The sequence below is a fragment of the Salmo trutta genome, chromosome 12 (genome assembly GCF_901001165.1).
Source record: "Salmo trutta chromosome 12, fSalTru1.1, whole genome shotgun sequence".
In the NCBI taxonomy this organism is placed as follows: Eukaryota; Metazoa; Chordata; class Actinopteri; order Salmoniformes; family Salmonidae; genus Salmo; species Salmo trutta.
The window spans coordinates 91,521,461-91,535,750 of NC_042968.1; the positions used below are offsets into that span (position 1 = coordinate 91,521,461).

A 14,290-nucleotide genomic window follows, 5' to 3' on the forward strand; every position below is an offset into this window, starting at 1 on the left:
CGAGGCTTTGGTCAAAAAGTAGTACACTACGTAGGGAATAGGGTACGATCTGGAACAGTTTTAAAACAGTAAGCCTTCTTTCTCCCAGCCCCACAGAGACAGAGGTCTCCCATCCAAGGTAAGTGCATGTTTACCTTGGGCTGTTCATTAAGAGATGTCACTCAAAATAGGAGGAGCTCACTTAAAATAAAAATGAAATAAGATCAACACAAATACTTAAAAAAAAAATTCAAAAAAAAAAAAGCCTCCCCTGGTTAAGTACATGTTCCTTGGGAGTCCTGTTCCTCCAAGCTGGCTCATCTCCTCTCCCCAAAGCGTCTGAAGAAAGACACAATCCCAGAGCTACTGTTCTGCCTCTCCAAGGGTTTATGAGCCTCTGTAGCAAACCCTGTCTCAGTCCCAGCACCAACTGGGGCCCACAGCGCGTTGCGCCTCTGGAACAGGTCCCCAAGGCGGAATCTGAATCCTGGAGCCTGGCTCCCTCCAGTCTCATCCAGGGAGAGAGAGCGAAGCATGGGGCCCTGGGACAGAGCTCTCTGACTGGGGCAGTCAGGCAGGGACAAAGGCCCCCTCCCTGCTTCTCCATGGAGGTCTGAGGGTCCAGGGTGTCCCTCCATAGCCCTCATCCTCCCCAGCAGCACCAGAGGAGGGCAGGTGGCAGTGGAAGGGTGGGTGGTGGTGGAAGGGCGGGTGGTGGAAGGGCGGGTGGGGGTGGAAGGGCGGGTGGGGGTGGGGGGCAATGACCAGACACCATCGTCAAGGACATCGTCGGCGCTGGAGGCGAAGAAGGAGTGTCGTCGGCGGGGGGTGTGGTTTTGGGGTGAGATGTGGGGGCTGAGGATGGTCCAGGGAGAGCCCAGGTTCCCCATGCTGTTACAGAGAGCCAGGTCTACCTCTCTCATCTCCCTGGGGCGAGGGGTGGAGGGCTCGGGGGTAGAGTGGGGGCGATGACCTGGGGTGGAGGGTTGAGAGATAGGGTGAGATGTGGAGCGTTGGGGGGTTTGGTTTTGGGGGACGAGGCTCGCTTTGTCGCCCAACTCTGGCAGTTCAGGATGTTCTGGGTCACCAGATAGCCTGCCTCGGCCAGTCTGGTAGCGAAGCACCTTCCTGGACACGACACGCATCCTCTGCACCTCTTCCTTCTCCTCCTTGCCCGCTCTCTTCTCCTCCTTCTGGGTGGGGGGTGTGTGTTGGCGAGGGGACAGGCTGCGGCGGCCACAGCTCTTAGTGGTTCGTTTCTGGTCGATGGACGACAGGCTGCGGCGGCTACAGCTCTTAGGGGTTCGTTTCTGGTTGATGGAAGAGGCTCTATTTGACCCAAAACATCTCCACTGGTCCTCTGGGGTCGCTGTCTCCCCCTCGTTTTCTTTCCCCTCTTTCTGCTCTGAAGGGCGGTCCAGATAGGAGTCCGCCTCTTCCACCCCCCCATCCAACCTCTCCACCACCGCATCAGGGCTATCCAGCTCCCTGGGCCAGCCCTCCCCTCTCTTCTCCTCCCTCTGTCCCTGGTCCTTCCGGGGTGTCACCACATCTGCCTCCCCACCCAGGGTGCTCCCTCCTGGTCTGGTGAACCGGCTAGGCCCTGGACCAGCTCTAGTCTCTGGCTCATCGGCCAGGGGGTTGGACTTGGGGCAGGGCTCGATGGGCGAGCCCCCAATGGGGGACAACATCACGGGAGGGAGGTGGTGTCTGCGCCTTGCCAGACCCCTGGGGCCCCTGGGGTGTATGGTGGTCAGGAAGCTGTGGAGGATGGACTCCATGGCAGAGCCAGGCCCGGCGGGCTCCAGGTCAGAGCAGGTGGCAGTGGAGCGACGCTTGGCCACATTACAGAACCTCTCCCTCTGCCTGCGTCTCAGCTCAGCTGCCTCACGCTCACAGTTCTCCTGATTGGGAGGAGAGACACAGTGATGGAGGTCAGAGAGAGGAGAGAGAGAGGCAAGGAGAGGAAAGGAGCAAGAGAGAGAAGATGGAAGGGTGCGAGTGTGCCGTGCATGAAATGGCTAAAACAGAGTTGGGGGGGGTTGTTTGAGTGACCCAATATTTAACTAAATGTGGACAGATGGCATTGCTTGTCACTGAAGATCACTATACTCTTCAGGAAATTCAGACTGTCCCAGATTCCTCATCATCATCATCATGTGTTAACACGTCACCTAGGGTAGCAACATTTCAACTTTTATTGTCACATGCACTAGTACAGTGAAATTACTTTCTTGATCTTTCCCAACAATGCACTAATCAATATCAGTGGTACTATCAAAACACATACATACAAAAGTCAAGTTAAATTTCCCCAAATTCCCCAGTTTTCTGGAAATCCTGGTTGGAAGACTCCTGGATTTACAAAGGAATAAGCAGGAATCCTGCAACCAGGACTTCTGGGGGGGGGAGAAAATAGCATTATGGGAAAAGTTAAGCGGAATTTCTCAAACCTAATGTGTTGCGTCCAGTCTCACCTGAACAGCCCTGTTGAAGCGCTCACAGAATGAGTGAAATATGGAGCAGCACACCTCCAGTTGGAACGTGGCTGGGTCTTCACAGAAATACTCTGCTACAGCTTGGCTCAGGGAGTTGAGGTCCAACAGACAGGCATGGAGGTCAGCCAGTCTGGCCTCAGCCCTCTGACGAGAGAGACAGCAAGACACACAGACAGCGAGACACACAGAGACAGAGTTCTACAGTCAGATCACTAGGTTAGCAAGAGAGAAAATATATATACAGGAAAACTACTGGGGTTGAAAACAGCATTAGAACAGTGTTTGAGATGTATAACAGAGTGGGAGAGAGAGAGAACAACAGGTACAACTCAGTTGCATGTGTTTGGTTTATGGTTAAATGTTGTCACATTCACTGTAAAAATGTAAGTTCATTTCAACAAAATGTCCAGTGCTTTTACACTCAAGCAATATATTTTTATTTAACTAGGCAAGTCAGTTAAGAACAAATTCTTATTTACAATGACGGCCTACCGGTTAACTGCCTTGCTCAGGGACAGAACGACAGATTTGTACCTTGTCAGCTCTGGGATTCAATCCAGTAACCTTTAGGTTACGAGCCCAACGCTCTAACCACTAGGCTACCTGCCGCCCCTCCACTCTAACCACTAGGCTACCTGCCGCCCCTCCACTCTAACCACTAGGCTACCTGCCGCCCCTCCACTCTAACCACTAGGCTACCTGCCGCCCCTCCACTCTAACCACTAGGCTACCTGCCGCCCCTCCACTCTAACCACTAGGCTACCTGCCGCCCCTCCACTCTAACCACTAGGCTACCTGCCGCCCCTCCACTCTAACCACTAGGCTACCTGCCGCCCCTCCACTCTAACCACTAGGCTACCTGCCGCCCCTCCACTCTAACCACTAGGCTACCTACCGCCCCTCCACTAACCACTAGGCTACCATATTATAAAATATAAAACTAACAAAATGGTCACCCATAACGTTTCAAAATGTCCAGGATATTGACAGTGGTTATGTGAGACTCACTAACACACTATACATCAGGGATGGACTTCTACAGTAAACAGGTCACAGAGAAAAGGTGTGTGTATGTTGGCCATCCCTCACCATGAGGAAGGTCTCCATCTGCAACTGTAGCTCAGGCTGTGTGCTGGCGTCCATCTTGGCTTCCTTCACCTTCTCTTCCTCCCTCTGAAAGTCTAACTCCACCTCCTGCTTCTGCACCCTGGAAAGATATTTACAGTAAATACATTTTTTGGGGGGTACCATTTCATCCACATTACTACAGTAACTGACAGTAAATGCATGTACAGTTGGAAGTCGGAAGTTTACATACACCTTAGCCAATTACATTTAAACTCAGTTTCACAATTCCTGACATTTAATCCTAATAATAAAAAGAGCACTTTTCATTTCCAGACAGAAATCACGAAGCTCTTTACATTGTGAGCAACCATTGACAAAGAACAAAACATGAGTTTGAATAATAGGTACAAGGTAGTAACTGGCCATAATGATTGTCTACCTTGCAGCCATCCCAATGTGTTGAAGCTGTTCAGGGAAGTTCAACAAGGCCCCGTCTATCTCCTGTGCTTGCTGTGGGTGGGGACAGAGAAAGATGAAGTTAGTTTCGTTCCAGTAGAATGTTTTATCCTCGGAGCCTGGATGTGTACCTTCACATCGTCTTCATTTATATTTTCATATTACTCCCTTCCATCCCTTTCTCACCCTCATCGCTCTGTCCTGCCAGCTCCCCCTGCCCTGCCAGCTCCCCCTGTCCTGCCAACTCCCTCTCCAGCTCTCCCTCCCTCCCATACACGTCTCCCTCCCTCCCTCCCATACACGTCTCCCTCCCTCCCTCCCATACACGTCTCCCTCCCTCCCTCCCATACACGTCTCCCTCCCTCCCATACACGTCTCCCTCCCTCCTCTCCCCCTCACCATGGTGACGTAGTGCAACAGGTTCATGCCAGGTTTGTTGGCCTTGGTGTCTGCCAGCTTTAGTAGAGATGCCATCCTGAAACCGATGGCACTGCCAGCGTACCCACCCTAAAAACAACAGTTTACTTTCACTGCCCACATACATACAGACTAAAACAACCACACAATAACATATTCACTTTAGTCATTTAGCAGTCAGACACTAACGAACACACGGCACATGAAAAAACTGTTTGAAAACAAGGCCCACGTACAGTACCATATGATAGTAGAGAATACACATGCATTGTAAGTCCTTGATAGTATATAAAATTGTGTTACATACAGCATTCATGTAGTTTCCAGCCTTCAACACCAGGCGGATGATTGAGTGGAGGTCGTCACAGACCAACAGCTCTGAGACACAGAGAGAGAGACACAGAGAGAGAGACACAGAGAGAGAGACACAGAGAGAGAGACACAGAGAGAGAGACACAGAGAGAGACAGAGAGAGACACAGAGAGAGACACAGAGAGAGACAGAGAGAGACACAGAGAGAGACACAGAGAGAGACACAGAGAGAGACACAGAGAGACAGATAAGTATTATTCACTTGCTTTGGCAATGTATACATATACACGCTTCCCCTGCCAATAAAGCCCTTAGAATTGAAAGACTGAGCGAGAAAGAGAGAAAGAGAGAAAGAGAGAGAAAGAGCGGGACAGAGGTGGAGTAGTGTGTCACCATTGGCTGCTTTAGTCATGACAGCGACGGAGTGTTTCAGCTCATCCATCAGAGGGAAGAATTCTTCTCTCAGCATCAGAGTCCTCAGACGCTCCTCATAGCTAGAGATGGACAACACCACCATCATCACAATGACCCCATTCTCACCCAGGTACTAACCATCCCAAACTAGTACCATCACAATTAACCCCTTCTCACCCAGGTGCTAACCTAGTACCCTGACAATTGACCCCATTCTCACCCAGGTACTTTAACTAGCAGCACCATGAAGAGGTCTGGCTCACACAGCTGGGTCAGGTCTCCACTGAACGACCACAGCTTCTTCACCTGGTGGGAGGACAACACATCATCAGTCCCATCAGACAGACAGCACCAAGGAACATAAAGAAACACATGTAACAACAGATCACTGTTAACGTGACGGTTCAGCCCTGGGCTGGAGCCAATTACAGATCACTGGTTCAGCCCTGGGCTGGAGCCAATTACAGATCACTGGTTCAGCCCTGGGCTGGAGCCAATTACAGATCACTGGTTCAGCCCTGGGCTGGAGCCAATTACAGATCACTGGTTCAGCCCTGGGCTGGAGCCAACTACAGATCACTGGTTCAGCCCTGGGCTGGAGCCAACGACAGATCACTGGTTCAGCCCTGGGCTGGAGCCAACGACAGATCACTGGTTCAGCCCTGGGCTGGAGCATGTAGATGAAGTGAGAAAAGAGGGTGGTTATTTAGGCTGCGTTTACACAGGCAGCACAATTGTGATCTTTTTTTTGACCTATGAGATCAGCTCTGAAAATGATCAGATGTGAAAAGATCTCATGTGGTTGGCCAAAAGACCAAGTAGTGGGGAAAAAAAAAAATACATCAGAATTGTCTAAATTCAGTTATTGTTACCTCTCCCTCATCTGGCAGTAGTTTACAGAGCTCCTTGAGTTTTCCTGCTCCAAACCTCAACCAGTTCCCCCTTCTGACGTCATCCACTATGTCCCTCACCGGCCTACAGGGGAGAGAAAGAACAGCCACAGTGCATAGGTCACCCTAATCTCACTGCTCCACGGAAAAGTAGTCTAGTCGAAATACAGCGACTGCATCAGTTATGTACATACGGAAATATCCAAGCTCTCATCAAGTAAAAACAGGGATGCATTGTCGTTCCAACATCATCAACCATTCTTGTCTAAACACAATCTATATAGCATCGATTCCAATAGATTCCATTCAAGGGCAGATGTCATTGAGAAACACAGAACCACAGTGTCGTCTACGGTAGGTACATTTGTTAGTCAAAGTTAGGGCTGGCTGGACATTGAGTTAACGTTATGCATGTGGCAGAAATATAAAGTTAAGAGCACAAGATACACTCCTATAGCCAGGTAACTAGGTGATAGACTGGATCAACTATAACCAGTTAACTGGGTGATAAACTGGATTAAGTAAAGAGAAAACACCTCTGAAAGAGTGAATTAGTTCCATTGTCAAGTATGAAGTTTTGTAATAAAGGCATTGTTTCTCCTTTGTAACTAACAACGTGTCACATTAGCCATACAGTTGAATGTGTTTGAACATGCACCAATAAGGTCAGTTGAGAAGTTGATGAACTGTGTTTTGGTTTTAGTGGTGACTCTGGAAGTAGACAAGGTCCATTACATCATAATGAGTGACTGATCACTCACGGCTGATAATGTACAGTCGTGGCCAAAAGTTTTGAATGACAAATATTAATTTCCACAAAGTTTGCTGCTTCAGTGTCTTTAGATATTTTTGTCAGATATTACTATGGAATACTGAAGTATAATTACAAGCATTTCATAAGTGTCAAAGGCTTTTATTGATAATTACATGAAGTTGATGCAAAGAGTCAATATTTGCAGTGTTGACCCTTCTTTTTCAAGACCTCTGCAATCCAGCCTGGCATGCTGTCAATTAACTTCTGGGCCACATTCTGACTGATGGCAGCCCATTCTTGCATAATCAATGATTGGAGTTTGTCAGAATTTGTGGGTTTTTGTTTGTCCGCCCGCCTTTTGAAGATTGACCACAAGTTCTCAATGGGATTAAGGTCTGGGGAGTTTCCTGGCCATGGACCCAAAATATTGATGTTTTGTTCCCTGAGCCACTTAGTTATCACTTTTGCCTTATGGCAAGGTGCTCCATCATTCTGGAAAAGGCATTGTTCGTCACCAAACTGTTCCTGGATGGTTTGGAGAAGTTGCTCTCGGAGGATGTGTTGGTACCATTCTTCATTCATGGCTGTGTGCTTAGGCAAAATTGTGAGTGAGCCCACTCTTGGCTGAGAAGCAACCCCACACATGAATGGTCTCAGGATGCTTTACTGTTGGCATGACACAGGACTGATGGTAGCGCTCACCTCGTCTTCTCCGGACAAGCTTTTTTCCAGATGCCCCAAACAATTGGAAAGCGGATTCAGAGAAAATGACTTTACCCCAGTCCTCAGCAGTCCAATCCCTGTACCCTTTGCAGAATATCAGTCCATCCCTGATGTTTATCCTGGAGAGAAGTGGCTTCTTTGCTGCCCTTCTTGACACCAGGCCATCCTCCAAAAGTCTTTGCCTCACTGTGCATGCAGATGCACACACACACCTGCCTGCTGCCATTCCTGAGCAAGCTCTGTACTGGTGGTGCCCCAATCCCGCAGCTGAATCAACTTTAGGAGACGGTCCTGGCGCTTGCTGGACTTTCTTGGGTGCCCTGAAGCCTTCTTCACAACAATTGAACCGCTCTCCTTGAAGTGCCGATAAATGGTTGATTTAGGTGCAATCTTACTGGCAGCAATATCCTTGCCTGTGAAGCCATTTTTGTGCAAAAGCAATGATGACGGCACGTGTTTCCTTGCAGGTAACCATGGTTGACAGAGGAAGAACAATGATTCCAAGCACCACCCTCCTTTTGAAGCTTCCAGTCTGTTATTCAAACTCAGTCAGCATGACAGAGTGATATCCAGCCATGTCCTCGTCAACACTCACACCTGTGTTAACGAGAGAATCACTGACATGTCCTTCAGAGTTGATCAGGCTGTTGATTGTGGCCTGTTGTCCCACTCATCTGCAATGGCTGTGTGAAGTTGCTGGATATTGGCAGGAACTGGAACACTCTGTCGTACACGTCGATCCAGAGCATCCCAAACATGCTCAGTGGGTGATATGTCTGGTGAGTATGCAGGCCATGTAAGAACTGGGGCATTTTCATCTTCCAGGAATTGTGTACAGATCCTTGCGACATGGGGCTGTGCATTATCATGCTGTAACATGAGGTGATGGAGGTGGATGAATGGAACGACAATGGGCCTCAGGATCTCGTCACGGTATCTCTGACAGTTTGTGCAGAAATTCTTTGGTTGTGTAAACCTACAGTTTCATCAGCTGTCATTGAGCCTGGCTGGTCTCAGACAATCTCGCAGGTGAAGAAAATGGAGGTCCTGGGCTGGCATGGTTACACATGGTCTGTGGTCGTGAAGCCAGTTGGACATACTGCCAAGTTCTCTAAAATGACGCTAGAGGTGGCTTACGGTATAGAAATGAAATGAACATTCCATTCTCTGGGAACAGCTCCTGCAGTCAACATGCCAATTGCCTACTCCCTCAAAACTTGAGACATCTGTGGCATTGTGTTGTGTGACAAAACGGCACATGTTAGAGTGGCCTTTTATTGTCCCCAGCACAAGGTGCACCTGTGTAATGATCATGCTGTTTGATTAGCTTTTTTATATACCACACCTGTCAGGTGGATGGATTACCTTGGCAAATGAGAAATGCTCACCAACAGGGATGTAAACAGATTTGTGGCCAAAATTTGAGAGAAATATGCTTTTTGAGCAAATGGAACATTCCTGGGATATTTTATTGCCCCCCCCCCCCCCTGGCCCTTGTTGCCCCGGGTTCATACCCTCCCACCCCTGGCCCCACTTTACCTCTTGAACTGCTTCAGAAAGATCCCAACATTCATACTCTTCTTAGAGTTGAGGATTAAGACCTACAGAGAGAAGATGAAACACAACCTAGTCAGACAGAAACAACCACACTACTAAAATGAGCCAGGGATCCAATTACCTGTTGACTCTTGGGGGGTGCCCAAGGTAAGATAGACTTTTTTTTGGGAGGGGGAGGGGGGGGGGGGTTCACATTGGTATTAGTGTCACCATGACACAGATTTCGAACACCAGTTAGCAATTCAAGAAATGGGATGAATTCTTAAGAAATCTTAGTTGAATTAGTTGAATAAGGACGCACCATCAACACGCACACAGCACTGGGTATGAGTAACAGGGTTCGTACAGACAGTGGCAAGTCAAATTCAAGAACTTTCAAGTACTTTTTCCAAGCACTAATATTTATTTTCAGGAACCATCAATTAGTAATAGTTCCTATTATGCAATTGTTACTGGTCGCCACCAGATGGCAGTATACAACCACAAACTCAAAAAGACAAACGTCACTACATCACAATTTCTACTCAATAATATGTGTTTCACTACATACAGTAAGTCAGTAGTGATGATGTTGACTCACTTATATGAACTAACTCAGTAAAATTGTTGCATTTATATTTTTGTTCAGTATATATATATATATATATATATATATATATATATATATATATATATATATAAATAAATATAATAATTAAATTGTCTTTATATTTCAAAGAAAGTTTTGATCCCACAGGCTGTTATAACTAGTCTTAGTTATAACTAGCTACCTTGCTAACAGCCAGAGGTAATTCCTTTCACCGGTCCGTTGGACAGAGTGGTGAGTGAATGCCCTGCTAACAAGGCAAATCCGTAGGAGCAAGCGAACATATCGAGCATACATGAATCAATCATGATTCCGCTTGTTCTCAGTGGTAGGCGTGATTAGAACTCAGATAATTATCTAAATAAAAAGAGTCAATACTATTTCACAAATAAAATGTTGCGTAAAGCAGTGGCTTAGATAGTCCTTAATAGTCCGGGTGACCATTTGATTAGTTGTTCAGCAGTCTTATGGCTTGGGGGTAGAAGCTGTTAAGGAGCCGTTTGGACCTAGACTTGGCGCTCTGGTACCGCTTGCGGTATTAGAGATTACTGTCTGACTTGGGTGACTGGAGTTTGACAATTTTTTGGGCCTTCCTCTGACACCGCCTGGTATATAGGTAATGGATTTCAGGAAGCTTGTCACCAGTGATGTACTGGATTGTACGTACTACCCTCTATCATCAAGGCAAATAAACACTTCAACCAGTAAAATGGCTCTTTGGCTAACTTTTGCTACAGCCTATGTCAATGAGTGTTAGCATTCTAGCTGACAACTGCTGCATCCCAAAAAGTTATTTTGTAAGACCAACCAAATATAATCTTAGCAACTGTTCAAGCAAGAATTAAAAAACAGAGGGAAGCGTATGACAACCCCAAAAAGTTATTTTGTTTAGAAGTAATGAAAACGTAAATCTAGGCTGTTGAGTGGGTGCAGATGGCAATTGGCTTTCTTACTGCAGCCAAGACTCGCACGCATCTGTGTGTGTCGTGTACTGAAAAAAATGTCTATTTGGCCTTCCTTGATAATTATTATTATTATATGTTTTTTTAAATAGCCAATCAGCATTGACCTAAACTGAGTGAGCTCAAATGTGATCGGTCCTGACGCACCAAAAATAAAATTTAAAAAAAAGTGTCAAGGGAAGCCAGCTTGGATTTGGCGTCACTCCTATCAAATTGCATTGAGAGCATAGGTCATTGAGAAACAACTTGAATTATTGCATCTCGTCGTGTTGTTGTCCTGGCTAGCTAGCTAGCGTTAACTATCTAACGTTGCCCATTAAAAGGAAGTTAGGCTAGAGAGCAAGCATTTTAGCCAGGGAAAACAACAAATAAAAGCCTGTACTGTATGACAGAGTGATAGACCGAGTCAACATGTTTTTGTCGTCACACACACAGCTTAAATGGGACAACATTGTTTTAGTTGTCACTGTATTAGACTAAGCAGTGGTGATTTGATGATGTTGAAATGGTGCTGGAATAGTGGAGGCAGCTCCTGTTTTCTTTGCGACTTGCGGTAACTGTCTGTGGTTCTAAATCAATCGGGTTTTTTTTAGAGGTCCGAAAATGTCTGAAACATTACCTTGCTTGATACATGCAATATACTTTGTGGACTTCACCTGACAGATGTTGCTCGCCGGTTTTGTGATAAAACAAAAAGAAATGTGGTTGAATTTATTCTGCCACTGTGTCTTCTTATTGTCTCGGCCTTTAGGCCTTTATATCACCGTCTCAAGGCATATGAACTAGCAGGTTATATAGCAAACAAAGCAATTATAATATGGCTTTTTCCCCACAGTGATTTTACCCACGCACCGCCACTGGTGTAAACAGCGTTTCCATGAGTTTACCCTCCACTATATCCCTGGTTGGGTCTGGAAAAACCCATTCATAAAACAATATCCTGCCAGGCAAGATGAATCTACATTTGGCCCGGCATTTAAGCTATCAAATCAAATGTATTTATATAGCCCTTCTTACATCAGCTGATATCTCAAAGTGCTGTACAGAAACCCAGCCTAAAACCCCAAACAGCAAGCAATGCAGGTGTAGAAGGACGGTGTGTGACATTTGGTGGCGCCTAATCAGTCTGTTCTGTACCTGCCTGGCTAAGTGTTAGTGTGGGTGGAATGAGAGAGCTCGCCTGGCAACCAGAGTGCGAAACACGTGAGGAAATAAAACTCGGCAGTCTGCCTGGAAATTAATTCGGAAGACAAATACATTTTTTCATATTTGATCATTTTCTGTTCTCATTTTAAATTCAAATAATTTTCAAGTACCAACTTGGGAAAATGTCTAATTTTCAAGGTATTCAAGTACTTTAAGCACCTTGTGTGAACTCTGGAGTAAGAGATCTTTAATTCTGTCCTGTCACCTCCTCACCTTTCATGGATATTAAGTAGAGTTTATACCATCTAGTAGCCACACAGACTGTGGATCATTCTTCATTAGTTCAATCAGTCTTCATTGGCAGAGAGGGGAAAGTGAGGCAGAGGGGTGTTGTGTTGGTTTGGTAACTTAGTCCCAGGGGTGTTCAGACCTCACCTCTATGACCCCCAGCTGTTCCATGTATTTGACCAATTCCAGCCCTAGCACACTCAACCCCCCCACACTTTCCCCTCGCTACACACACACACCCTCGCTGTACTCACCCTCTGTAGGCCCTGTGTGGATAGGGACAGGCCCCTGACTGTCTTCTTGACAGATCCAGTCTTTCGTAGAGGCAGTTGAGTGTCAGACCGGCTAAACATCTCCTCCATCCTCTGGGTGTCCAGCTCAAAATCCACCATGGGCCTCTGGCTCTGGGACGTCCACACGTTCTTCTTCCCAAGGACCGACTGACGGGGGATGGCATCCCAGTTAAAGTTCCTCATCTTGGAACGACGGTGTACGCTACGGGAGAAGGCATCGCAGCCTCCTCTTGGGGAGGCGGGGGGAGGGGGTGGTGGGGGAGGAGGGGGAGGAGGTTCAGGGGTGGGATGGAGAGATGACCCCTGTGTGTTTGGAGGTGTGTGAGGGAGTTGAGAGGGGCCAGGGGGAGGAGGGGGATGAGTTGCTATGACTACAGCTTCTTCCATCAGTGTCTTGAGGACAGATGTCTGTTGTCAAGCCAGAGGGGGAGGTAAAAGTTATATAGGCCAAGAAGAGCACAGATCACTGACGAGAGATGGGACAGAGGGACCTATGAGAGAGAGAGAGAGGCTCCTGATGAATTTACATATTTATTGCCCAAGCCTACATGGCACAGTGACTCTACTTCTCTCCATGTCAATGCTAGTCCTGTGCCAAAATGTGACCGCAGTATCTGATGGAACTAGAACTATTTGAATATTCAGGGCTGTAATAAAATATACTAACCACAGAACACGTCGCTCTAGGGAGGACAATGATGACAGTTCACACAAAGCATCCAATAGACACATTTAAAAGAGCATTTGCCTGGAGAATTGGTGCTGCATGTTTTCATAAACGTGCAGGTTTCAAAAGTAACTTTGGCAAATAGAACGAGGCTACAGTATAGCAAGTAAAACTCGACTGGTTTCAGTCAAAACAGATTAAAGCAATGAAACGTACAATACAAAAATAGGAAGGTCTATATATAAATAAAAAGTAAACTAAGTAAAAGTTCGCAAATTCAACAGTAGCCTATAACAAACTCCATTACATAGTCCAACCCCACCACACAAAATTGTGACTTACAAATCAAGTTCTATTTTTCCATTATAACATATCAACCGGTTCAATCAATTTAACTTGTTTCTTTATAACACAGCGACAGCTTTCAATTGATTTCACTCAAGGGCCACCAGCAAGCTGCAACAAACATAACAAATCGGTTTCACACTGGCATACTGCTTAAAAATCAACCAAACTGACGGGTAAAATCCGTCATTAGTTAGGTTTCCATCCAATTAGCGCCAGAGTTCCATGCGAATCATCTAAAATCCACATACAAACAATATGCGCATTTTCCTACCTGAGATGTTTCCATCAAATTGACTTGAAATTGTGGATAAAAGCCTGTGCGTGATGAGGTATGTACATAGAAAAATATATAACTTTTTCGGTTTAAATTACCAAGTTAATGGGTTCCATTGCATTTTCAACTCTCCTGATGGTTTTGTCACTAAACATTTTTGCGTTAAAAAACGTATTCGCGTTGACAGTTAGGCTATAACTCTTTATTCACCTACCAGTTTAGATCGTATTCCAAACGCAGATGAACAATATACTCCGCAAATCGCTGATCAGCATTTCATTCTGCAACAAACCGTCTTGCATCTGAAACTTAAACGTCGGGTGCTGTATGGCTGCAGTACGCGCGGCACAGTGAAGAGCGCATGCATACATAGACACAAACATGCACTCTCACCTGATAGGAACGTGCCCATCAATCAATCAATCAACTTCCGGACAGGATAACACAAGCCCAAATGGATTTCCTCGTTTATAACGTGAATTCGCATGTGTGAATAACGGCAAACGTATTCTAGATCTTTGCGTCAAGGACCGATTTGGCGATACCCTACCTTAACAGATTGGGTATGTCTACATTCTGAAGAATAAAAAAATATCAACATTAATTTATTCAACATAACAAAATATGAATATCTAAATAAAAATACCCATTTTATTTA

The 14,290-nt window shown here is 46.1% G+C and overlaps 1 protein-coding gene across 1 annotated transcript; it reads right to left on the bottom strand.

Annotated features, from left to right (window-relative positions):
* Positions 1-296: 296 nt before the first annotated feature.
* Positions 297-12,730, bottom strand: fhdc3 (FH2 domain containing 3). The gene is made up of 12 exons (XM_029766742.1): positions 12,645-12,730; positions 12,305-12,572; positions 9,051-9,112; positions 6,017-6,119; positions 5,365-5,450; positions 5,124-5,224; positions 4,726-4,796; positions 4,401-4,508; positions 3,985-4,055; positions 3,567-3,684; positions 2,457-2,621; positions 297-1,883 (listed from the first exon to the last, which is right to left on the bottom strand). Exons 1-12 carry the CDS (start codon positions 12,728-12,730, stop codon positions 297-299), a joined length of 2,826 nt encoding a protein of 941 aa, XP_029622602.1.
* Positions 12,731-14,290: the final 1,560 nt, after the last annotated feature.